This window comes from Cervus elaphus, chromosome 8 (genome assembly GCF_910594005.1).
Source record: "Cervus elaphus chromosome 8, mCerEla1.1, whole genome shotgun sequence".
NCBI lineage: Eukaryota > Metazoa > Chordata > Mammalia > Artiodactyla > Cervidae > Cervus > Cervus elaphus.
In genome coordinates, this window is record NC_057822.1 from 43,475,667 (window position 1) to 43,501,472 (window position 25,806).

General features: G+C 45.0%; 2 protein-coding genes across 6 annotated transcripts in view; one reads left to right on the plus strand and one right to left on the minus strand.

Annotated features, from left to right (window-relative positions):
- KIAA2012 (KIAA2012 ortholog) overlaps window positions 1-25,806 on the minus strand; it is a 127,662-nt gene that overhangs the window by 81,969 nt on the left and 19,887 nt on the right. The window contains exons 4-10 of one of the 3 annotated variants that reach the window (XM_043910381.1): window positions 25,641-25,796; window positions 22,665-22,807; window positions 20,962-21,148; window positions 20,003-20,145; window positions 17,425-17,593; window positions 13,999-14,148; window positions 10,035-10,205 (exon numbers count right to left, since the gene is read on the minus strand). In XM_043910381.1, the coding sequence (XP_043766316.1) occupies window positions 10,035-10,205; window positions 13,999-14,148; window positions 17,425-17,593; window positions 20,003-20,145; window positions 20,962-21,148; window positions 22,665-22,807; window positions 25,641-25,796 (1,119 nt within the window). Of the gene's footprint in view, window positions 1-10,034; window positions 10,206-13,998; window positions 14,149-17,424; window positions 17,594-20,002; window positions 20,146-20,835; window positions 21,149-22,664; window positions 22,808-25,640; window positions 25,797-25,806 lie in introns of all 3 variants that reach the window. The other 2 variants (XM_043910380.1, XM_043910384.1) reach the window with 2 other exon arrangements.
- Window positions 15,795-25,806, plus strand: part of LOC122698796 — an 83,711-nt gene continuing 73,699 nt past the window's right edge. For all 3 annotated transcript variants that reach the window (XR_006342421.1, XR_006342420.1, XR_006342419.1), the window contains exons 1-2: window positions 15,795-15,848; window positions 17,911-18,036. The gene's annotated coding sequence lies outside the window, so the exon portion shown is untranslated. The remainder of the gene's footprint in view (window positions 15,849-17,910; window positions 18,037-25,806) is intronic.

The following is a 25,806-nucleotide window of genomic DNA, read 5'->3' on the forward strand; positions in this document are numbered from 1 at the left end:
GATGGAATGAGATGACATAGATGCCTGAGGATGTCTGCTCTTGGTATTAACATCCTTTTCCGTCCCTTGAACATGGTAGGCATCCTGTCCATTGATAGAGGAGTCAGACACAATGTCATGTGTCTTTTCTGTTTTAGGTCCAATGACATTTTATATTGGAATTTTACTTAATGCTTTACAAGATGTACTGCATGTATGATCTGGTTTGGTTATCACAAAGCAAAGCAAACTAGGATGGCAGGTATTGTCATAGTTGCATCATATTAAGGAACGTGGTGAACTGCTGTAGGCTCCCCAGGTGGCACAGTGGTAAAGAATCTGCCTGCCAGTGCAGGAGATGCAAGAGACGTTGGTTCGATCCCTGGTTGGGAAGATCCCCGGGAGGAGCAAATGGCAACCCACTCCAGTATGCTTGCCTGGGAAATTCCATGGATGGATGAGCCTGGCGGGCTACAGTCCATGGGGTTGCAAAGATTAGGACATGACTGAGCACACACACAAGCTGCTGTAACAAAGAGGTTCAACAAGATAAACTTTTTTTTTTCCAGGTAAGAGTCCTGAGGGAGGTGGCTAGACCGGGGTGGCTCAGCTCCATGAAGTTATCCGGGCATTGTGGTTCCTTATAACTTTTGGCTTCATCATCCCCTAGAGCACTGCCTTTTTCCATGTGTTTGAAGTTACTTCACCACTACCACCAAGTCCAAGGGGAAAGAAGAGGAAGCAGAGGAGGAAGAGAAGGAGGAGGGCAGTGGTTTCTTTTTAAGAAGATGACCCAGAAGTTGTACACATAACTTCTGTTCACATTTCATCAGCCACACCTGTCATACCTGGCTACAACGGAGGCTGGGAAATTTAATTTCTAACCAGGCAGCCATGTGTTCAATTAAACTTCATGGTGAAAGTGAAGTGAATTCACTCAGTCATGTCCAACTCTTCCAGGCTCCTCTGTCCATGGAATTTTCCAGGCAAGGGCCTGAGTGGGTTGCCATTTCCTTCTGCAGGGGATCTTCCCAACCCAGGGATCAAACCTGGGTCTCCCACATTACAGGCAGATGTTTTGCTATCTGAGCCACTGGGGAAGCCAACTTCATGGTTCAGTTCAGTGCAGTTCAGCAGCTCAGTCGTGTCCGACTCTTTGCGACCCCATGAACCATACCACGCCCAGCCTCCCTGTCCATCACCAACTCCCAGAGTCCACCCAAACCCATGTACATCGAGTTGGTGATGCCATCCAACCATCACATCCTGTTGTCCCCTTCTCCTCCTGCCCTCAATCTTTCCCAGTATCAGGGTCTTTTCAAATAAGTCAGCTCTTTGCATCAGGTGGCCAAAGTATTGGAGTTTCAGCCTCAACATCAGTCCTTCCAATGAATACCCAGGACTGATCTCCTTTAGGATGGACTGGTTGGATCTCCTTTCAGTCCAGGGGACTCTCAAGAGTCTTCTCCAACACCACAGTTCAAAAGCAACATATTAGGAGATTCTAAAAATAATAGGAATAATGGAAAAATATATATTGGGGAACAGATAAAATCTCTGCTACTCACAGTTTCAATCAATATTTATGGATAGTGTTCTGGGAATACCTATGGTGTTCTCTGGTGTATTCAGAAGTAAATGTGGGGGATATATCTACAGGAATTTTAAATCTCAGAGGAGAATGAAGAAAAAGAGTAAAAAAGATAAAAAAAAATGAGGGAGTGCCTGGTGAGAGACCCAGGTAGTAAGAATTAGTAGAACCTAAGATAGTAGCAGTCAGTGTGGGCTTCGGTGGTCAGGTGAGGTGGTGTAATGAAGATGAGACTTCAGCTAGTCCTTAAAGCCTAGAAACTAGAGGCAATAAGATTTAAGGAGAAGATCTGTGGCCTAAGTTGTTGCAGGAAGATCTGGGCTTGAGCCTTAGATTTGTAGCATAAAATCTGTGTGACTTTGAGCAAATCGCCATACCTCTCTGGGCCTCGGTTTCCCTTCCACAAAATGAGTTTTCAACTGTGGTCTCATAGTTCTAGTGACTCCGCACAGACCCCACAGCCAAAAATCATTTTAGGAGGGAAAGAATTAGCTGGGCTCTGAAGAAGTTGTGGGGGTGGGCGCACAGTCAGGCCATCCTCACTTTAACCTGGCAGCTCTGCTTCTACCTGTTTTATCTATAGGTATCCCCAGAAAAATCTGCTTGATAAAATGCATCCCCTACTTACACGCTGATGAACGTGATGCCTACATTCCCTCTCAACGCTAAGGTTCTCTGAAAAATTGTGAGGGGAGTAGAATTTACAGCCTCGCAGGCTCTGAAAGAAAAATATAAGTATATATGCAAAAAATAAAGAGGAATTAAGTATTCTTCAACACTTCATATTGAATTTCTTCTTAAAAAAAAAAGAATTTCCAGCAGATTCAGAAAGAACTATTATTTCTAATATTTTTCTTCTCTGGAAGGCATAAAGTGGTGATAATATCACATTTTCAGCCAAATACGAGGGAGGGGAGCCTTTGTACTTAGAGAAAGCATGAGAGGTTTGTGTCAAAGGAGAGGAGACCGCCCAGTGGTTTTCAGTGGCTCTCTGCAGGTGGCCAGCAGAACACCGTCCAGCGTGGGCTGCTGAGGCTGTGCTGGGTTCACTGTGGTGAGGGAAGGAACCCCGCTTCTCTCTGAAGTCCTAACAAACCCAGTGATCACTGCCCTGTGGTCCATGGGACAGACCCAAATTAGCCCCACACCGGGCCTCCTGGGAACTGCCCATAATTTCTGCAAGGGGAGGAGAGTATATGGGTCAGGACTCAGTAGAGAACAGAAACCACCAAGGTATTTTAAGAGGAAATGAAGCTGCTACAGAAAACTTGGTGTTTCCAAAGTAGCTGCAGCAGCTGCCTCTTGATACCAAGTCTTCACGAGCTGGCTTGCCGGCATTAAGTAGCCAAAGCGCCTCTGCCTCATGTCTGCCCTTCAAGGCTCATGCAAGTGAATCTATTTGGCAGAACCTAAGTTGCTTTCAGGGCTTCCCTGGTGGCTCAGATGGTAAAGAATCAGTCTGAAATGTGGGAGACCTGGGTTTGATCCCTGGGTCAGGAAGATTCCCTGGAGAAGGGAATGGCAACCCACTCCAGTATTCTTGCCTGGAGAGTTCCATGGACAGAAGAGCCTGGTGGGCTACATTCCATGGAGTTGCAAAGAGTCAGACATGACTGAATGACTAACACACAGACACAATTTGCATTCAGCCTCCCTCATTGCAAAGGGTATCTGGGAAATGTGGTTTTCCGTCTACCAGCCTCTGGAGTACAGGAAGGTGGCCTGGGAGGAACTGTTGGGTGAAAATGACCATATCCAACCCTGGTTTCCTTTATTTCCACATCTGAGATCTGCTAAACCCACCAACATGATTGCTTATTAACAAACACTGACTGGGCAAAAGGGCCTTATCGCCACCCACCTTCCTTTTTACATGGAGATGGAAGGATTGTGGATTCAGAACTGAGGTTTGGAAAATGAAAACAAGAACGGTCATGAATTATTGAATAGCTGATATCCTGCTTCAGGATTTAGACAACAGAACTTCTTTATGGAGAGAGTCTCCTCGGGAAATGGGGTTATTTACTAACATACAGCATTATTGCTGGAAAGAATCTTGGAAATCATCAGTTTAGCATTTTCCAAAGTGTGTTCCAAAAACTAGTTAGATGCGCTTGACGCTTTACTCAAACAAGAAAGAATTCAGTGGTCAAATAAGTTTGGGAAACACTGCATATTCTCATCTTGAGGAGCCATAACCCATATTAACATAGTAGAGGCTCCTGCAGGGAGGAATCTGCTTCACTTTGGCCCACTGGTTTCCAACTTATTTAGTCTCAGAATTTTTTTTTAAAAAACAGAATGCCTGCTAACCCTCTGAGGACTTGAATTTCTATGGGACATACACTGGAAGAACTGGATTGAATTCCAGTTCCTCTTTTTCCATACGGAGAAGCTGAGTGCCAAAGCAGTGAATTCATTTGCAATGATCACAGAAATCAGGGTGGTAGAGCTGCGGACAAAACCCAAAACTTTGGACATTTAGTCCAGAGTTCTTTCTTCCTCATGCTGTCTCATCTAATGGACTTTTCCACTTTCAAATCTCCAGGCATCTTTGCTAAAGCAACAGCTGCTAAGAGATAGGCTACTCAAGGAAAAGCACATTTTGTCAAATATCCCACCAATGTGGAAGGATCCTTTTATCCATGAGTCCCTACAACCAACCTTATCACAAAGGACAAATAGGGAGAACACAGAGAAAGTCAACCACTTTGCATATGTTTGCCTTCAGATAATCAGTGTTTTGAGAGTAACGGGGATATTCTTGGACCCTTCTTTCTGTTTACCAAATTGCAGACCATCAGGAAATAGCACCAGTATATAGTCTATTATGAAAACAGATTATCCCCAAATCTAGTGACTCACTATATCTAGTGATATAGTAAGCCTTTATTATATCTCACACAGTTGCTATGAGAATCTGGGGAAGTCTTAGGCTGTGATTCTGGTACAGTCTCTTGTGAGGCTTCAGCACAGTGTCAACCAGGGATGCAGTCATCTGGAGGTTTCATTGGGGCATGACCATCTCCTCTCATGGTAGCTCATGTCTCAGAAGTCACACACCATCACTTCAGTTTATCAGAAATGAGCCTCTATGTCTAGCCCACACTCAAAGGGAGGAAAACTGGGCTCCCCCTTTTGAAGAAACAAGTGTCAAAGAATTTGTAGACATATTTTAAAACCACCACACCAAGAAAGAGCTGCAAGAGAGAAAGATGCTAATTAAATGACCAAAAATCAAGACATGATTTGGGGGTGAAAATCCATTCAGGAAAGAAAAAGTGTTAACTGAAAACTCTGAAAGAGATGAAGAATTTAAATTTGCATGGGGCTTGGAGTCCCATGCTGAATCATGGGCACAGAGATCCTTGAACTTCTTGTAATAAAGAACTCAATTAAAGATCTTCTGAGGGAAAAAAAAAAGATCTTCTGAAAGAAAACTTCTATTGCTGCCATTGTGACTAGGAGAATAAATGAAGGATTTGAATCAAGGATAAGCAACTTGAAGTGAATATCCAATGTTTTGACTTGTATCCTTCCAAGTTAAAATTTCCTTTCTTAAGCCTTTGAATTTTCTAAGTGTTGCAATATCTCAACATGACCAAGAGGGTCAAATTCCAGCTCAAGTCTTCACATCTTTTTTTTCTTCTTCTGAAGGTTTATACTCATTTCCCTATGCTATCTGAAAGCAAGATATCATGATCTAATTGCTTAAGAATTTATTTTCAAATAGATGTTGACAGAGTCTGAAAGTTTCAGAAAGATCAGACAGATCGTATTCCTGCTTCTACCCAATTTTTTTTTTTTAATTAAAAAACAACAACTATGATCTCCAAAAACTTTCCTTTGTGGCATCCGGGGTATTGCATCAATCAACATGCATTTCTTGGACATATGATAAAGATAAGAGGTTCTCTAGGACTCTTCTAATATATTTGGGAGCTCAAAGGAAAAACAGATGTAGATAAATGCAGCAATCACAAAAGTGGGGTTGAGAGAGAGAGAAATGGGCTGAGGCTACACTGGGGCAGTTCAGTGAGTTGAGGAGGATTTATTTAGGACAATATCCCAGAAATGATGAGCCTTCCCCTGGAACTTAAAATGATTCTAAATATTTGAGGGCAATTTAGGCAAGGCTGGGAGATAAGAGAAGGGAGACTGAATGTTTGAGTCATTGAACAGATGAGAAAAGGGTGGGCCTGAATATAGTGGGAGGTGAGATTGGAAGAGTAGGATGGGGATGGTGATCAAGATGAATTTGAACAAACAGCTGTAAAGAATTTGGTGTGGTTGGAGCAAATCCTTTGCAGGAATTGAAATGTTTTTTCAGTATACTGCTTTTCAAAACAAAACAACAAGGCTTTCCCATTAGCAGAGAGCTGAACCTGTTCTATAGGCGCTTGTGGGAGATGTGGGTTTAAGGGTTTTGTCTACCACCCTGGGCCGCATCCAGTCACCATCAAGACTGCAGGTCCACCAGCCTGAAGTATATGGAGGATGGGATAGAGAGAGGACAGTGCCTGACAGACTGAAGGACTGATGATTCATTTGTTCATTATCTAGCTAGCTCACAGTGGATGCCTTTAGGTTTGAGAGGCAAATAGGATTAAATACATTGTTCAGGGGAGTAGGACAAGATAGTAGATTTTCTTTTTTTCTTATGCAAGATGGTTATTGCTTAGAGCAAGTCTTGATTTATTCAGCATAGATTTCATTTCTCTCTCTCTCTCTTTCTTTCTTTTGTGTGGCAACCATTGAAAGATTTTTTCAGTGAACATTTGCTGTGTCCTGTGACGTTGGTGTCAGGGTCTGCGCTAATGCCAGGGACACCAAAATGACGGAAACTTGATATTGACAATGTGACAACACACTTAAATATGTAACTTGAAGATGTCTCCTTTTGCTTCTGGCTTTTGCTTTGCCCGAAGGAGGGCTATTTCTCTTGGAAGAAAGTGGACAAGTGTGCTGCAGATGAACAGAACCGTGTTTGCATTCCAGCTGTTGTACCAGCTGGGAGGCTCTGACACTGGCCTCCACCTGTCTGACTCCTGCTTCCTTTAGTTCAGAACCAAGTTATTTTTACGCTTATATCATGGGACAAAGTGTGATGGAAGTTCTTAAATGCTGAATTTGGAACGCATGCATTCTTGTTTCTAGAAATCCATGTATTAATGCTAAGTGGCTACTTCCACAGCAACAGACACAACACATAAAATGAAGTAATAGTCTATAGTTGCAGGTGGCAGAGTCCATCCCCTTATTTCAATGGCATGAGGGGCCTTGGACACAAGGAAGGACTGGACCCAAAGTCATTTGAAAATACAGAGGTCCAGCCAGGGTTACTCAAATCTCCTGGCTCTGAGTCCATGCTCTTTTTATTGAGGCAGCCATGACATCACCCGTGAAACAAGTGCAGATTTTAATCTCCCTCATCAAGAGGCCTGATGGCTATACAACTCATGCATACACATCATCAGGGTTCCTGGGTGGTTGACACTCATCACCCTCTGACTTCATTTTTTTTTCCCCCCTTTGCAAGATGGTTATTTCTCAGAGCCAACATCCCTTTTCCAAAAAGTGAACATTGCCAGAAGGGTTTTTGGAAACTGCCTTGCTATCTGTCAGGAGCCAGATGATTTGCAGCAGTGAACCAATGCTCATAACAAGGAGACCTGATTGGATTACCAATTAGCCACCTCCACCTCTGGAGGGTGGTTGGAAAGAAGAGAAAAGATGGTGTTTAGTTTGGGCAAATACCAAGAGGGCTTTATCATCCTCATAGAGGCATCAGCACAGCATATTAGGCCTCCTCCGAGCCATTCCACAGGAACGTCTCTCTCCTGATGCAAGAGCGAACTTGTTATGCAAACATTGGGTTATTGTGTCTGAACTACAGAAGCACCTCTGTGTCAGCGAGAGGAGAGAAACTGGCTGACTTGCGTCTGTTTTTAATGATGTCTCTGCTGCTGGGAAGTTTTGGAAACTGCAGGTAGAATCTTCCCCCAAGGAAACAGGGCTGGCCTGGGCTGTCTCATCTTACCTCCCCTGACGGAAGCCCCTGGGTGCGGGTTGGCCCTGGGAAGGACAGACAGATGGTTTCTCCACCTGGACCTTGCAAGAAGTGTCCCGGTGCAGGGTCTCCGGGTTTTTCTTGAAAATAAGCTCAGGTACCGGCAGTGTTAGCACTAGAGCAGGGGAGGGAGGCCGAAGGTGGCCTGCTCTCCCCAGCAGGGAGCCGCTGGTGGGTGTGCTCAGGAGCTGGCTGGGGTGAAGAGCCGCCCTCTCCCTCCAGGGGTTCTCCAGAGCTGCGCCATGTTTGGGCCCCATTGTCTAAAGTCAGTGTGGGATGAATGGGGTGGGGCTGCCACTTGCCTATGCTACGGCTTCCGTGAGGGTCTAGAAAAGAGGGGGTCCTCTGGTTTCAGGCATCCCTGCAGGGACAAGGTGAGGCTGGTGGGGACATCTTGTGTGAAGGACAGGGAGCCCCATCCTTCAAGCACGTGTGCAGCCCAGACCCTCGGCGCAGGTCTGGGAGATTCCGGCCTCTGCTTCCTGCTCTGTCAGCGCCCTTGAGCCCCACTCAGCAGCACAGCTGTGCCCTGAGGGTCAATGCTGCCACTCTTAGGGACTCCAGGGGCTGGGCCAAGGGGGAGAAGAAAACTGGATCTCTCCCAGTTGCTTAGAAAGATTGAAGATGTTTCTATGACTTGACTTACCCCATTTCTAAGGCAAAGGGGCCAGGAGAAGAGCTGGCAATCAATCACAGTGGATGCTTACAAGCGTGTGTTTATACATATACGCTGAGGCATGACGTGGGAACGCACACACATACTTACACCAAGGTGTGCACGCGCGTGTCCACATACACATAGCACACGTGTACACGCATGCAGGTGTGCACACATGGACAGGGATACACAGCAACACAAGCGCAGGCAAACACGCATGCTGCTTAATCACACATACACACATGAGCACACAATACATACACGCACTCACATAGCTATAAAAGCACACACATGCCCTCAGACACACACGTGCCCTTGTGTGCACATTCATTTACACACACTCAACCTATGCACTTGAGGCTTCAGGCTACACTCCTCTCATAGTCACGGCCCTGTTGTTTATCCTAATCAGAGTCTCCTTTTGTAAGGGTATCCAATTAGAGGTGTGTGTGTGTCTGTCTGTCTGTCTGTGTGTTTGGTGTGATTTGCCCCAGGCAATGAAACCTCCTAGGAATACCTTTGGTGGTGACATTACGGTACTTAAAGTTTAGGTAATTGGCTCCACATTAAGAGAGCATCATTGCCCTGCAAATATAAAAGGGAGGGAATTGCAAGAAAAAGGTTCCATCTTGAAACAGTTTGGAAGCTTCTTTGGTGAGAGCAAAGAGGTGGGGGAGGGGGAGACAGGATTTGATTTTGACCATTTGAGCCTTAAACAGAGAAGATGCAAGCACATAACGGGGTTATTGATCCATGCATCGGATTTATGCTTACAAGGCTTCAGCTATACATGCTGGGTTTGAGGCGGGGGAGCGAGAGCGAGCAGGGTTTGAACAGTGAGGCGTCTGTCCCCGAGTGTGGGATGGGACGAACGTGGTGGTGCCTGTTGTCTCTTGGTGGCTCTCAGCTGCCATGTTCCTCTCTGAGTGTGAGCTTCTAGAAGCCCCGAGTGAGGCTCTACTGTTAACAGAGGCACTTTCCTCACCAAACACACCCCATCTCCTTCCTCTGCTGCTCAACCGGAGAAAGTCGCCCACCCTCTGATGAGGGAGGGACAGCTGCCTGGGCTGCACTTTGGAGAAGCTTGTCGGTTCTAGGTCTCCAGCCCGGACCCTGAGGGATTTTCAGGGCTGATTTGGACTCTGGGCAATTTTCGCTTTGTGTGCTGCCCCCACAGAAGCTGCCACTGCCCTGTCTCCGTCTCCTGAGCTGTCGGCTCTGAAGGATGAGAGCTCTGAGTGGGGCTAAGCCACAGAGGGTGTGGCCCTGCCTGCCTCACCCTTCAGAAGAGATCTGGAGCCCTCTGTTCACAAGCCTCAGGCCCTGGCCTGGCCTGGGAGGGTGATTCCTTCCTGGGGCCTCTTCCTCTTAGCCTGGTCCCCTGGCAGGCAGGGCTCTGGCTCAGTGTGGACAATGCCCCGTAAGCCCAGTAGTGAGTCTCTGTGTTGAGTGCAGGGGACTGCGTCATCAGGGGTGCTGCCAGGAGGGAGGAAAGCCCAGAACAGTGTGGCAGCATGAGCTGGTGCAGAAAATCCTTTTTTAAAACATGTCCTAACTCTTGCGGAATGAACATGGTGAGCGTTAATCCCACTGACATGGTCAGAAACACAGCTGATTCCCTTCTTCAGTGGGGTGGCTTTCAGACAGCTTAAGTGTGGCCCTGGAAGATGCTTAAAATGAGCCCAGGGTCACAGACAGGCCAAAGGGGTGCATCCATATACCCCAGGAGTGATTACCTCGTCCTGCTGCTGGAAGTTCCCCCCCAGCTGGTCTGTCACGTGCGGGGCCTGTGGGGCTGCTGCGGCCTGATGTCCTGGGGCTGTCTGGGCCTCTCTGGCTCTCTGGACTTCTCTTTCCTTTCCTCAGGGACAGTGATGAGGTCCCCTTCTGGGGCGGAGCAACATCCTCTTCAAAAGCAAAAGGAGAAAAAGCATGAGTGAGAATCAGGATCAGCGAGAAGCAGAGGGAACCTCTCTGCTAACTCTCTGAGTGATGGTTCCTGGTGTCTAGAATGTGGTGTTTATTCCCCACATTCTCACATTGGTCTCTCTTTTTTCCAGCCCTGCTAAGGAGCAGAGGCCAGGTATCTCCCATAGTCAAGGCCGGATTACTTTTGGCCCTTCCTTGGGGGAACCTCTAAGAACCGGGAGGAACTGAACAGTGGTTGTTCTTATTCTTGTCCTGCTGATGGACTCCTGAGATAGAAGAAAGGTGAGGGAAGCTGCAAGGTCCTTCCCTAACTGGGGAGACCCAGCCTCCAAACTCATGGGACTATTGGCTGCAGAGTTCAAACCACAAAGCAATTTTTCTAAGCAGACCAGTGATCACATGGCTTCTCTGAGTCATAAAGCACACACAGCCCCTTCCAGACGGTGGAGGGTAACAGCATGGATGATAACACTCCACAGTGCACGTCCCGGCCTCCATCTCTCTCTCTTTCATTCTTTCTTCAAGTCAGCAGGGACTACTCTAGGGAGGGTGAAACCCAGTAATCTAAAAGTGATTGAGACCTTGTCTTAATCTCAGAGACAGTGGTCTTTATTTCGTGTTCAACACACTCTTGCTGTTTGTATTGAAAAGTTGGCTTCACACACAGTCTCAAAATACCATAAGCCACTTTTTTTTTTTTTTGGGTTTTGTCATACATTGATATGAATCAGCCATAGATTTACACTTATTCCCCATCCCGATCCCCCCTCCCACCTCCCTCTCCACCCGATTCCTCTGGGTCTTCCCAGTGCACCAGGCCGGAGCACTTGTCTCATGCATCCCACCTGGGCTGGTGATCTGTTTCACCATAGATAGTATACATGCTGTTCTTTTGAAACATCCCACCCTCACCTTCTCCCACAGAGTTCAAAAGTCTGTTCCATAAGCCACTTTTTTTTACAAAGGGAAAAGGTGTCTTTACAATGGAGAAATCTAGCAGACACATCTTTAACCAAATAAAGAAGTTTAACATCACCTATAATGGAGCAAATTATAACAAATGGGATAAATATAAAGGGATATTTATGTCCTTGATGTGATGCACTGGGAAGAACACATAACCAACACAGTATACTTGTCCAAAAGGTTTGATCTGAATCTAATTATGAGGAAACAGACAAACCTAAATTGAGGATAATTCTGTAAAGCAGCTTTTCAAAAATGTCAGTGTCATGAGAAATGAGACTGGGGAAGTGTTCTAGAGAAAAAGATGCTCAAGAGATGTGACAGTTAAATACAATGCATGATTCTGAGTTGAATCCTGGATTGATTGGGAAGAAAACAGCTGTAGGAAATGTTACTGGTATAATTAGAGAAATTGGAATGTGGACTATACGCTAGAAAATAATATGACATCAATGTTAATTTTCTTGAATGTGATAATTGCACTGTGGTTATGAAGGAGAACATTCTTGCTCTTGGGAGACATATGCTGATAAGGGATGAAACGTACAAAGTCTGTAGTTAAGTCTCAGATGATTCAGCAATAAAATAAAATATGTATGTGTGTATGTGCATTTATAAAATCTGGCTTCATTTTTATGATATGAGAAGTGAAACAACCCAGGACTAAGCAAGTAAACGGGTCTGTGCAACCTCTGGACAGTGGGATAGTCTCACTTACTAGCTTTAAACACCTTTGCCCCAAGGACCCTTGGATGAGAAAGATTCCCATGGAAATCGTGCCTGCTTGAACCCCCGCATCCCTTTTTTTTTTTTTTAATGCATCTGCTACCCGGTTGAGTTACACACTGAACTAACTGATTAGTTAGAGAACTAACTAACACACTGATTAACTAATCAAGAGACCAGGGACTTCTTAGCCCATTTCCTTTGGGCAGGGTAGTAGATCCTTGTAGATCTAGGGGATGGACAAGTTCGAGATCCTCAGCCCCCAGTGGACACAATAGCTCAAAACAGGTGGAGGGCTGGTGAGGTGAGCAGCACTGAAGACAAAATTCCCTGGTGTTGCCGTCTTCCTGGGGGCCAGGCTGTGCCGCCAACACCGTGGTTCACAGGGGGAAGCTGCTTTCCTACCTGTCTGCTCACAGGGTGATCCTTGCCAGGTTCGGATTTTTCACAAAAAACCTCAAATTCTTTAGGACGATTAACTCTCAGGTGAGAGAGATGGTAAACAAGCCCCTGCCTCAAAAATCAAAGGATTTGCATTTCCCTAATCATTAGTGATGTTGAGCATCTTTTCATGTGCTCCTTAATCATCTGTATATCTTCTTTGAAGAGATGTCTAATAAGTCTTCCGTCCAGTTTTTGATTGGGTTGTTTTTTTTTTTTTTTGATTTTGAGCTCCATGAACTGAAATAGCTAGTGGGAACCTGCTAAAGTACAGGAAGCTCAGCTCTGTGCCTCGTGATGACCTAGAGGGGCAGGATGGAGGGTGGGGAGGAGGTCCAAGAGGGACAGGATGTGTGTATACACACAGTTGATTTACTTCATTTGTACAGCAGAAATGAACACAACATTGTAAAGCAATTATACCCCATTAAAAAAATGAAGTTGAAAATTAAAAATAAACTACATAAATACTATTACTGTCTTATGCCTAAAATGACAAAATAAAATTATATCATAATACACAGTTAAAAAAATCGAAAGACCATTCTCAAAACTGAAATGTGTCGAGAATGTCATGACCTGGGTTCATTGCTTTGTTTGTTCTGAGAGGCAGTGCAGTGTGAAAGTGTACAGATTCTGAGATTGGAAGGCAGCTCCAAGCCCAGTGAGGCCACTTGTAATTGCGTGACCTCAGACAAGTTCCTCATCTCCCAGGGCTTCAGATATCTGATCTGTGAAACGAGGGTAGGACTGTTGTGAGGAGCAAATGAGATGAGATGTGTTAAAAATTGAGCAGCGTGCCTGGTACTGAGGAGGAACTTAAATATTAATGTGCCTCCTTCTATTTCTGATTACCACCAGTCAGAGATCACCTAGCATCTGTGATCCTGTCATCTTGCCCTTGGGGAAGGAGGTTGTTTTCTAAAAGTGAAGAGCTTTCTAAATATGGCCCATTATTTCCAACCTATCCACACCTAAAAGTATACACTTTGATATATACATAATTTCAGATGTTCATATGATGTTTTGAAAAAATGAAGACTTTTATTGATATTATGAACTTTTAATGAATAAACACATATTCCTAAGTAGATTAGGTTAAAAAGATAGGAGAAACTATAGAGCGTGCAGCAAATGTTTAGTAATTTGGTGCTGTTTTACATCTGCAATCAGAATATATTCCTGTGTGCTAAGTCTCTTCAGTCGTGTCTGACCCTTTGCAGCCCCGTGGACTGTAGCCTACCAGGTTCCTCTGTCCATGGGATTCTCCAGGCAAGAATACTGGAGTGGGTTACCATTTCCTTCTCCAGGGGATCTTCCTGACAGAAGGATCAAATTCACGTCTCTTATGTCTCCTGCATTGGCAGGCAGGTTCTTTACCACTAGTGACACCTGGGAAGCCCATAGAATATATTCTTAGGGGGTTTGATTAGTAAGTAGTGAGCTAGATACAAAGTTGTTTTCACTATGGCACTTTGGTTACGGCAGCAGCTGTCTGAGCAGAAGCACCTTCAAGTAGCTGGGGAGGAGCTTTGTCCCTTCTAGACTCGTTTTTCATGGCTGGGGACCCTGACATGTCTTGCCTTGCTCCCCTCTGGAGCAGGATCCTGTGGGATGCTGGAGGGAAAGAGTAGCTACCTTGAGGCGAGAGTGTGTCCCTGTCTGTGTCCATTGGGAGATGCACTCTTAACGCCCTTGACCTTCTTAGGGACACCTGCTTCAGGGGAGGTCTCCATGACGGCCCATGCTCTTCTTCTGTTTCTGGTGCTGACTCAGGGCGTGGAGCACCTAGGAGATAGACAGAAAGCCAAGTTGTGGTAGACATCTGTGGGTTTTGCTAGCTGTCTCTTCTTTTTTTTAAACTACTTATTTTTTAATGCTTTTTATTTTATTTATTTTTCTTAGTCCCCTGAGAAGGGATTGAACCCATGCTCCCAGCAGTGGAAGCACAGAGTCCTAACCACTGGTCCATCAGGAATTTTCCAGACATTCAGCCTTTAAAAAAATTTTTTTTTTGGCCACAGCATGGGGGATCTTAGTTCCCTGACCAGGAATCAAGCCTGCACCTCCTACATTGGAAGCATGGAGTCTTAACCACTGGACTGCCAGGGAAGTCCCTGTCTCTTCTTTTTGGGGACCCATCTCTGTCACTCACCCCATGTGGTTTTGGGAGATCTATTCTCTGACTCCAGGGATGGGCATGTGACTGAAGCCTGGCTATGAGGGCATCTCACTGTCTTAGCCACAGTGATTGAGTCCAGGGAGGAGGCAGAGCCCAAGCCTGGCCAATCAGAGGCAGTTTTGGTACTTTTTTCAAGAGCTTTTAAGAGGTATATCCATTCTACTGGGATTAACAAGCTATCATGGATTTGCAAGAGGCCATCTTTACATGGAGACAACCTACCTGAGAGGAAAGACTAACAGAGACGAGAGACTCAGACAAATAGTGTCCAGAGGACATTTTCTGAAATGTGGGTCCAGTTCGGCCTGGAGCTGGCAGATCCTTGACCTATCCAATTACATGAGCAAATACATTTCTTTTTTTTTGCTTAAGAGAGTTTGAGTTAGGCTTCTAACACTTGTTACTGAAAGAGTCCTCATAGACATACACAAGAAGGAGGAACTCAATGTGTTCACTTTCTCTGTATGTTATTCCTGGTTTTCATTTGGCAGTGTGCTAGCAAGCTCAATGGATCTAATAGGCTTAAGAATCTGGTGCATGATGTCCTGGTGACCTTCCTTCCAGGGTCATCATGGGAGATACTCAGGGTTCACCTGAGTCCTGCTGATAGTCCTGTCTTTACGTGCATTAAGCATGTTCTTTTAAAAGCTGGAGCACAGTCGGTTTACAGTGCTGTGTTAGTTTCAGGCGTTCAGCAGAGTGAATCAGTGAGCATGTCTTTTTATTCCAGTGTTTTGACTTCTGGGACTTTACTGACCCTGGGAAGACTGTCTCTCCCTGGGCTAGCCAGGCCCTGAGACAGTGAAGGACCACCTGCAAGTGTATATTTCATATGGAAACTAACCGGTCTCGAGCCCCTCCCCGCTCTCCCCAGGCATGACCTCCTTTAAACAGCTCTTATACTTCCAGGCCACTATGCTGTTGTTGTTTAGTTGCCAAGTCATGTCCGACTCTTTGCAGCCCCATGGACTGTAGCACGCCAGGCCTCCCTGTCTCTGCCAGGCCACTATAACCCTGCCTTTATGACCCCAGGGCCAGGTACCCAACAACCAGGGACAGCCCTGATGCAGAGTCTGCTCAAATTATTCCAACTAGCCAATGACAAACCTGCTTAGCCTGCTTGCCCTGCCTCGCCCATTTCTTCCTGCCAAAAATGGAATAAAGACTCTTGCCCATTCCCTGTCCCCACCCCGCAACCCCCCCCCGCCACCCCTGTGCCCCCTGCCAGCACTTCTGCCTCCTAACTGACCCTGGCTTTTTCCATGTGGCCCTGTGGGACGTGGCATGCCCTCTGCTCTTGGGAACTGTGAGTAACAGACTATCTTTTTCACTAGCAAGTGTCTCCCAATCTATTGGCCTTATTAGAACTGAATAATAATTTTAAAAACCCTGCATTTAAAAATACTGTAATACTGTGTGTGTATATGTGTGTATGTTTTAAGGAGCTGTGTAATTTTTTTGAAAGGTAAAATCTACATACAGTGAAAGCAAGCAGATCCTAAGTAAACAGTTCAATGAGTTTTGATAAGTGTATATATCCATGCAACCGACTAAGATTTAGAACATTTTCATCATCTCAGAAAGTTCCTTTATGCATCCTTCCATTGACCAGTCTTTTAAGCTTAACAGTTATGACATTCTTCATAGTGAGAATTCCAAACAGCTGGAGAGCGAAAACTGAGAAATCAGTGGCAGTTTTTGCTGAAGTTTCTAGAAAGCTCAGAAGGAGTCAGCTGTTTAGAGAGTTGCCTTTTGCCTCAGGCTGCCCAGAAAATTCCCAGGGGGCAATAATGTGTCTTTGGCCAGGGTGTTGTGGAATGGCTTGGGAAGATCAGAAAGTTTCTGCTTGTGTGCAGGGTGAACTGAGTGGTCACTCAGAAGCCTCTTTCTGAGTCTTAGGTTGGAATTGATCTCTCCTTACCCACACTCTCTTAGCGCTTTGCTTAGAAGCGCAAAATCTCTTTCCTGACAAGGATTGTAGAAATCATCTAATGTTACACAATAACGTTACCTAATTCACAATCAGGAAAATGGAACAGACTCAGAGACACAGAGAACAGACAAGGTTGCCAAGGAGGAGAAGGGGGTGGGTAGGGATGGGGTGGGAGTCTGGAGTTAGCAGATGCAAACTGGAATATATAGAATGAATACACAACAAGATCCTACTGTAAGGCACAGGGAACTGTGGTCCATATCCTGTGATAAACCATAATGGAGAAGAATATGAAAAAGAATGTCTCTCTCTATATATATAACTGAATCACTTTGCTGTACAGTAAAAATGAACACAACATTGTAAATCAACTATACTTCAATAGAATAAACTATGAAAAATCAGGAAAGTGGCTCTTCAGACAAACTTTGATCTTTCATAAAACCAAAATCCAAAGATCCAAATATCCTTTTTATCCTGGCTGCCAGGTAGCTCATTTAAATCCAGTGCTTAACAAAGGCAATGAATTCATTGCAGATGTCTGATAAAATTTATTTCTCTACTCTTTTTAACCAGGTTTTTATTTTTTCAATTTCAATTGTATATGGCATTTACTTGTTGTAAGCTGCCTGAAAATTCTTGCACCTTTATAACATCTATGGTGCCCTAGACTTATGTGTATGGCTGACTGCCATTTTCTTCCACAGTTTAGCAAAATGCTCTGCTTAATGAAGGACTCAATGCATATTTTAAAAACTGAGTTGAATATGACCAGCAGAGACCTACTTGCAGATTTATCCTTTTGTTTCTTTTTTAAAAAGTTCTCTTAAGGGGGCGACCCTGGAGAGGGTTAGCCGTGATTTAGGATAGGACTGCATGAGCGGGTCCCACACCCCAGTCCTTCCTGGCCTGCCTCTTTCCCTCAGGAGACACGTTCACAGGGACCCACCTCTTCTTCGTGCCTTGCCTTTTGGCGGGTGTTGGCTATGATAATGAATCTCCACAGGGAAGATGAAGAGCTCTGCTGGGGGCTCACTGGCTTTAAGTTGACTCCTCAGGGGGTCCAGGACTCTGGGTGGTTCTTCTGAGATAAGAGGTAATTTCAAAGCTTTAGGTACCTGGAGAAAATGTAAAAACAAACAGACTCCAATATGGCAGATATCTAAATCCTGCTGGCTGCAAGGGATAAATGATATGGTATCTTATTGACTCTCCAGCATCAGAAGCTCCTGGGTGTGATGTTGCTTCTGAATCCAGGGCTGAGAAGGAAAACTGACCAACCTGGAAGCCGGTCAACTCACTAGAGTGGGGCTGCTTTGGTTGGTGGGGACTCGGTTATGTCCCCGTTAACCCAGTCTGCAGCTGCTCTGAGAAGTAAAAACATGGTAAATTCAAGAGCCTTTGTGAGGAAATACAGTCTTTCTTTCTCTTGTAGTCTGGAAACTGAGCCAGATTGACATGTTGGAGCTGAGATTTCCATGTCTGGAGAGGGAAAAATCTTGACTTGTGTCATTATGGGGAAAAAGGCAAGGCTCAGACTGTGGACTTTGCAACCTTTCAGGTAAGAAAGGGCAGAAATAGGAATACACATTTGTATGTTTGCTTGCCTTGTGTAATCTCTCTAAGCCTCAATTTCTCTTTCTGTAAAATGGGGGTAATCATACTGCCCACCTCATAAATTGCCATGAGGATTAAATGAGTTAATTATACATAGTTACAATAGTGTTTGGAACTAGGCTTATTTCTATAATATTTCTTTGAGAGAAGACTCTTCTGTCATTAGAGTTTAATACTGAATACCTAGGTGTCTCCACACATCTGAAATATGAAGATAGCTAGAAAAAAAATCACTGTGTATCAGGATCAACTACAGCTTTAACCCAGTTTCCTTTATGTCCAAAAAGCTCCAAAACATCGGTGTGTGTCTGCACGGTGGGGTGGGGGAGAGAGAGGCACGAGGGGTGGTACTTAGAGCTTCCTGTTTCCAATTATTCAGAAGTTGCTAAAAATTATTCCTTTTAGTTTGCAGCTTTTAACATATGAACTCGTCTCTATGAAATGTATATGTGTGCTGGGTTTCAGGGAGTTCAGTTTCACAGGAGGAAAAATAAAAATGTTTCTCACTTTTTAGTGTTCAAAAAGAAAAAAAGATCAGACACACACACAAGCATCCTACGTGTTTAGAGTTGAATGAGGAGGAAATTCACCCAGCGACATTCAGGGTAATATGTATAGCTTTGAGACGTTAAGAAAGTGATTAACCCAATGCATGCACATAGGATCTTTCTGTTCCTAGAGATCTCCACTCTCCAGGTGCCAGCTGCCCACCAACTGCCCTTTTCTGAATACCGACCTTTGTATTTTGTTTGACAAGGTTTGCATTGGGAAATCTATGTGGAAACTCAAATGGTTCGTGTGAGATATGGCTGACAAGCCAAGCCTTAAATTTCTCCATTGTAATTAAAAATTTACAGAGTTTTAATATAGTGGAAAATATTGCTTTCCTCTGCTAAATCGTATACATGGAATGATGGGGGAGATTCCTATCCTCTGAGCCTGGCTCAGTTCTGGGATGATCTGTGTGTGAGATTGAGGACTTTCCTTGGGCCTGGGTGACCCTGGCAGGTCAGGCCTGCTGTTTACTCCTGGTCCAAAGGAACCTGAAAAGCCAGAGGTCCTTCTGGTGTGAATGGAAAGATTGAGATCACCTTAGACATAGGGAGCCTGAGAAAATCCTGGACAGAAAACAACCTCCTCACTGGCATTGGGACCAGCTGGCGTGCCCACAGCTCCTCAGGGCCACTTCAGATGGCATGAATCTCCACTGACGTCGCTGTTGGTCCCTATTGGACACAAGGTACTTTCACACAAGCGCTTCATTTCCTTTCATCTTCCATCAGCCCTGTGAGGCTGGCATCATCTCTGTGCGCAGAGGAGGAGCCGCTCAGCGGTGAACCACTCGCCCAAGTCACCCAGCTGCCACGATGGCTGAACATTCCAGAGCTCCTGCTCAGTCCCACTCGGCACAAGTTCAGGAAGATGTACCTGAAACTTCTGAAGGGGGAAGCCCCTTCACTCTCACCTGAGACTTCCAAAAGGGTTGATAAACCTGCAAAATTTATCCTACATTTTCAAAGGTGACAGACCCTCAGTGAAGCAAAACCCTTGCCAGGTTCCAAGCATTTTGAGTTTGAAGTGGGTCAGCTGCTGACAAACTCAAATTCGGTCCTTACATGCTTACAGATAACCCTCAGCCCCTTAACAGAGTAAAGGGTTCTGTTGCCATCAGTGTGGTAACACCATCTGCTTTAATGGGGGGCAGCTGAAATTCCTCTTATTCACTGTTTTCAACATTTAGTGAATTACTACCCCTTTAGTCCAACTCCACACAGTGAGCTCGGAAGCAAGTAAGGCCAGTTCTTGGAGACATCTCTCTGAGTCACCTCGTTCCTAGACTGAGGTCAATCTTTTAAGCATGCACGTGTGTGCGTGCACACGTGCACACACACACACACACACACACACACCTTTTTCTTCTTCACGTCCCCAGGCATGTTTTTTTCTGAGCCAGCAGCAGGTGCTACAGGAGGGAAAAGACATCGTTCTGCAGGAGGATCCTTGAACAAGTGGCTGCTTCTGCCCTGGTGCAGCGTCATAGTCCCTTGTTTGTCTGTAGAGATAGGATGGCAACAAGAGCTTATTAGTTGCAGGCATGGGGATGGACAGTTGACTTCCAACTGTAATCACCTTTGGGTTAATGGGAAGAGAGGCAAGGAGATGCTGAGACACCTGGAGAGCCACGGTGGCTGAGGCAGCTTCAGGGAGCCCTAATCTCATGATCTGGGTTGGGTACTTGATGGCTGAGTCAGGTGATGGAGAGACTAATAATGATCTTAATAGTTACTATGTGTTAAGTGCTGACTGTGGGACGAGAATTGTGCAAAGTATTTTACATGCATTAACTGAATCCCCATAATAGCCTTAGTGTTAATAATAATACGTTAGTCACTCAGTCATGGACTCTCTGCAACCTCATGGTCTGCAGCCTCCCAGGCTCCTCTGTCCATGGAATTCTCCAGGCAAGAACACTGGAGTGGTTGCCATTCCCTTCTCCAGGGGATTTTCCTGGAAAACTCAGGTTTCCTGCATTGCAGGCAGATCCTTGACCGTTTGAGCAAACAGGGAAGTCCATAATAGCCTTATGGAGGTATTATTATTATTTCCACTCCACATATGAGAAAATGGAGCCTCAGTGAGATTAAATAACTTGCCCAAGGTCACAGTAAGTAAGTGGGGGTCATTTGAGTGCAGGCAGTCTGATTGTGGAATGTGTGCGATTGAGGACTAGTCTCATTCCCACCTCTGGCTGGACTTGGCTGGTTATTTTCTAAGGCGAGTGGCATGAGGAAGTGACACTCAGCATGCCCAGTCTTCTCTGCAGGATTGGGTTCACCCAGATCAACAAGCGAGGCATTCGGCTTCTTACCACTGAGGTCTGCCTTCCTGTTGGGGAAGGTGCCTCCGTAGTAGAATGTCGTGTGGGATTTGTCATGCAGGAGCCAAGAGTGATCGAAGAGGGCATGCCCGAGGGTCCTCCTGGAGGTTTGCTGTGCTTTTTCATGGTGGCTTTCTTTTGAAGCATGGATACAACAATGATTGTCTTTTGACGTGTCCTAGGGAATGACAGATATGCATTCCTGAAAACAGGTTTTGCAAAGGAACAGAGCCAGTTCTTCTAACAGTCAGACCTTGTGGCTAGACTGTGATTCCAGGGATGAAATCTTCTTAGCAGTCTGGGAAGAAAAACATGGTCATCGTGGCCAGATCTCTAAAGCTGTTTATTGCATTCATAAAATGTTTTATTGTGGGTGATAGAAAGAAATGACATTTAGCCATGCCTGACGTATAGTGCTTTCTTGAAAAAAATTAAAAATCAAAAGGAAGCTCTAGTATCATTGTCTTTTCTTTTTGGCAGACTTCTTTATCACAGTAAAATATACATAACATAAATGTATCATTTTAACCATTTTAAAGTGTATAGTTCTGTGGCATCAAGAATATTCATGCTAGTTTTTGTCCATCATAAAATGTCTCTTCCCTCCCACTAGGTGGTACTTCTCTTCTCCCCCTTTCCTGTCTCATTGGCACATGACCTTCTTGTAAGTCATGTGTGTTTATTCAAGATAGGAGCAAGCATTATCTATGCTTCTCTGTTGCACAGACATACACACACAGGCCTTAGAGTTTCAAAAGTTTATTTTTTCCCCTTTGGCTGCACTGAGTTTTAGCTGTGCCCTGTGAACTCTTAATTGCAGCATGTGAGATTTAGTTCCCTGACCAGTGGTTGAACCTGGGCCCCCTGCATTGGGAGCACAGGTTTTTTAGCCACTGGAGCATTAGGGAAGTCCCTAAAAAGCATTTTTACTGATTTAATCCTCATAGCAACCTTGAGAGGTGTGTGTGATAAGAGGTGTATATATATATATATATATATATATAAAAGAGGTAATTCAGGCTCAAAGTTAAGTTTCTTGGATGTGCTCATCACAGCTAGCAAGATACAAGACTCAAAACAAGGCTTTTCCACCTCTAAGACCAACGGCTCTTTTTTCTAGAGATGACTAGAGATACCTAGATGGAGTGAAGAGTGTAGGGAGGATCTGTGGTTAAGTGAGGTTGGAAAACCACAAGTTAAAGTTAAACTACAGAACTTCTCAAATGGTCCGTGGTCACATGTGCACTGTGCCTCTCTGGGAGGAGAATGTGGTGCACAGCATTTCCCAATTTTTTTTTTCCCCATGGAGCATCTGGCGGCCCTAGGGTTCTACCAGTTGCACTTTGAAAAACAGGGATCAATAGGCTCAAAGTATTAACACTTTTCTCTTCTCTGGAGGACCCCAAGAAATGGTGACAGGAGAGAGTATCATCTCCAAAGTCAAGAAGAACAATGACAGAAAGTGAAAGTGAAGTTGCTCAGTCATGTCCGGCTCTCTGTGACCCCATGGACTGTAGCCTGCCAGGCTCCTCTGTCCATGGGGATTCTCCAGGCAAGAGTAGTGCAGTGGGTTGCCATTTCTTCCTCTAGGGCACCTTCCCGACCCAGGGATTGAACCTGGGTCTCCCGCATTACAGGCAGACTCTTTACCCTCTGAGCCACCAGGGAAAGGGGACCCCCATTAGAAATGGTACCTCTGTCTGGGTTTCGTCTTCCTGCCAGGGCTGCTTCCTGAGTGGTGGCAAGCGAGTCCCCTGGCTGCCACGGTCCTTGGCTACAGAGCCCTGGTCCACTTGTCCACCAGCCCCAGCTTTCCCTTCATGCAGGTCCTGCTGACCTGCAAAGGTGAACAGTGGGTCAACTGTGCAAGCCCAAATACGAGAATGACACTGTTAGCTGCTTCCAAACTACCTCGCTTCTTGCTTCTCTGAGCAACAGTGTTGATCAAGGCCCTTGTTCCTCCGCCCTCCTGATTTCTGTTTTTCTGCTAGTGTCTCTATGGAAGTGGCAGCCAGCTCAGTGGGACAGACTGTCCTGGGAGTCAGGAGCTCAAGGTTGAGTCATTTCTTGGACTCAGTTTCCTCATCGGTAAAATGTGGATACGGATTTCTTGCCCTTGCTTCCCTGCAGAGTTGTCTGGAGCTCAAACAAGATCATGCATGTGACAGCCCTTTGTCAACTGTGAGGGGCTAGGGGGTGACTGAGGTGTGATGATGGCGGGATGCCCTGCAGCTCTGCTCTGTTGTCACTGAGAGGCTCAGTCTGAAGCACTTGATTTCTGGGACTGTCTACTGGTAGTTTCCTTGGGGAAAAACTCAGATGATCCTCTGCGGTGGGACGGCTGCTTAGCAAGCTGCACTTACCCTGTCTGTGCAACCCCCAGGAAGGATCTGAGTCAACAGACGACTCCAGCATAGTGAACAAGTCTTTCGTCGATGGTTTAAAGGGTCCTGCAGCTATTTTCATCACTTACTCAAGGTAGATTTATTGCTGAAATAGTCTGGCAAACCTTCCTTGTTTGGAGCTGCTGTAGCAACACCTCGAATCTCTGCTTGTGGCTCTGAGGCATGATGTGGAGTTGTCTTTCATCCAGGGGCCCTGGAAGCCCGCAGGGGCTCTGTGTGTGTTGAAGCACTGGACTTCTGGAGGCTCGCGGCCAACCGCACCGTCCCCCGTGTCCCCCAACCTTCATCATTCCCTACATTATCCTCATCCTCGGGGTCACTGGGTCAACAGCCAAGTGCCCGCCTATGGAGTACTCCCTCCTTGCAGCTCCCCTTCCTCTGCCCATTGGCTCCTGAGGGCGACCTTGGCTCAGAGCTGATGCTGAGAGTGTTGGTGGAGCAGATGCAGACTCATGCTGAGGTCCAGGGGCTCTGCTCAGTTTAGTGACCCAGGGAGCCCCTTGATCTGCCTGTCCCCAGGAAGACCACAGCTGCATATAGGATGCAGCTCTAAAGACCTTTTTATGTGTTTAGAATGATCCTTTGAGGTCAAGCCAGGCTTCAGGGCCATCCTTCCTGGTCAGATGCACTTGGTAGCCTCTACCAGCATTTCTAAGGCTATAGGAAGTGAAACTCTGGCCAAATGGCTGCTGACCTGCTGAATGGTCTTACATGGCAGACGGCCTAATTTGGGGCAGGGTGTTTTGCGTAGGAGGATACAGAGAGGGATTCTTCCTTGTGGCTGTATACCAGGTGATGTTGAATATATGACTCAATCTGTGTGAGGGAAACCAAGATTTTTCTCAGCAAATGTCAGCTCTGGCTCACTTGTCTATGCTTAAGAGAAACAGGTTAGCAAGCAAGGTATGGGAAGTTTCAGTTTTGAAAGGAGACCACACCATGTGCTCTATTTCAAGTATGGGTTCAGATTACTCAAACAGTGTGAATGGCGGTAATAATTTAGAGCTCTTAGAGAGCTTTGTACCTACGTCTTCTCCTATGATTTTTTACAACAATCCAGAGAAGGTGGAATGCAGATAACATTCCTCCCATTTTACAGATAAGCAAACTAAGGATGCATGAAGCGTAAATAACTTAGCCAACATCACACTGTTGGGGGATCTGAGATTTGTGGCCAGAGCTTTTGCTACTTTCTCCAGTACAGTGTCTGGCAAGGAGAAGGAGGCCAAGAGGAGATAAAATTAAAACCTATAAAACCATCAGTCAGGGTTTGAGATACAGTCTGAGCTATTTTTCCTTCTTTTCAAGTTGATTTTTTGTCCTTGTGATCATAGGCAATTGGGTGTTACAATTATGTTTAAAAAACACAAGTTATGGATGTCTATAACTAGCATTTATTGAGCACTTGCTGTGTGCCAGATACTGCATATCCCATTTGAGTCCCAAGGTGGGTATGGTCATCTTCATTTTATAAATGAAGAAACTGAGGCCCATACTGTTTACGGGGTTCTCAAGGCAAGAGTACATAGCTTTTCTTCCAAGAAGCAAGAGTCTTTTAATTTCATGGCTGCAGTCACCATCTGCACTGATTTTGGAACCCAAGAAAATAAAGTCTGTCACTGATTCCATTGTTTCCCCATCTATTTGCCATGAAGTGGTGGGACCAGATGCTATGATCTTAGTTTTAATGTTGAATTTTAAGCCTGCTTTTTCACTCTCCCCTTTCACTTTCATCAAGAGGCTCTTTAGTTCCTCTTTGCTTTCTGCCATAAGGGTGGTGTAATCTGCATATCTGAGGTTATTGATATTTCTTTTGAGAGGGAAAAAGGTGTAAGAAATAATCTAAAATCTAAACTCTAGACATGCACTGTCCAATACACTAGCCACATGTAACTATTTAGATGTAAATTAATTAAAAGTAAATAAAAATTTAAAACTCATTTTCACAGTCACACTATCTACTTTTTAAGTGCTCAATAGCCACATGTGGCAGGCGGCTACTATATTGGAACTGGACATTATATATATATACACACATATGTATACACATGTGTATATATATACACACACGTGTATATATACAAATGCAAAACATTCCATCATTGCAGAAAGTACTATTGGATGGCACTGGTCTAGACTAACTCCCTCATTTTATAGATGAGGACAAGGAAACCAAGACTCTCTAGACCTTATTTTGAAAAACTTCATTTTATGCTGTTAAAATTCCCAATATTTGAGATCTGATTTGATAAAATCCACATGTACCTTGTCCAAAAGATTTTCCTTGTTGAATCCAAAATGGAGGGAAGACAGGCAGGAGATGGTATTTGGGAGGTACACTTGAAAGGTCCGGCCGTGGCCTGAGATTCTTTGGTACATTAAGTTGACTGTCCTGAAGCAGCACAGAATCCTTGATGTATCCTGAAGAGTA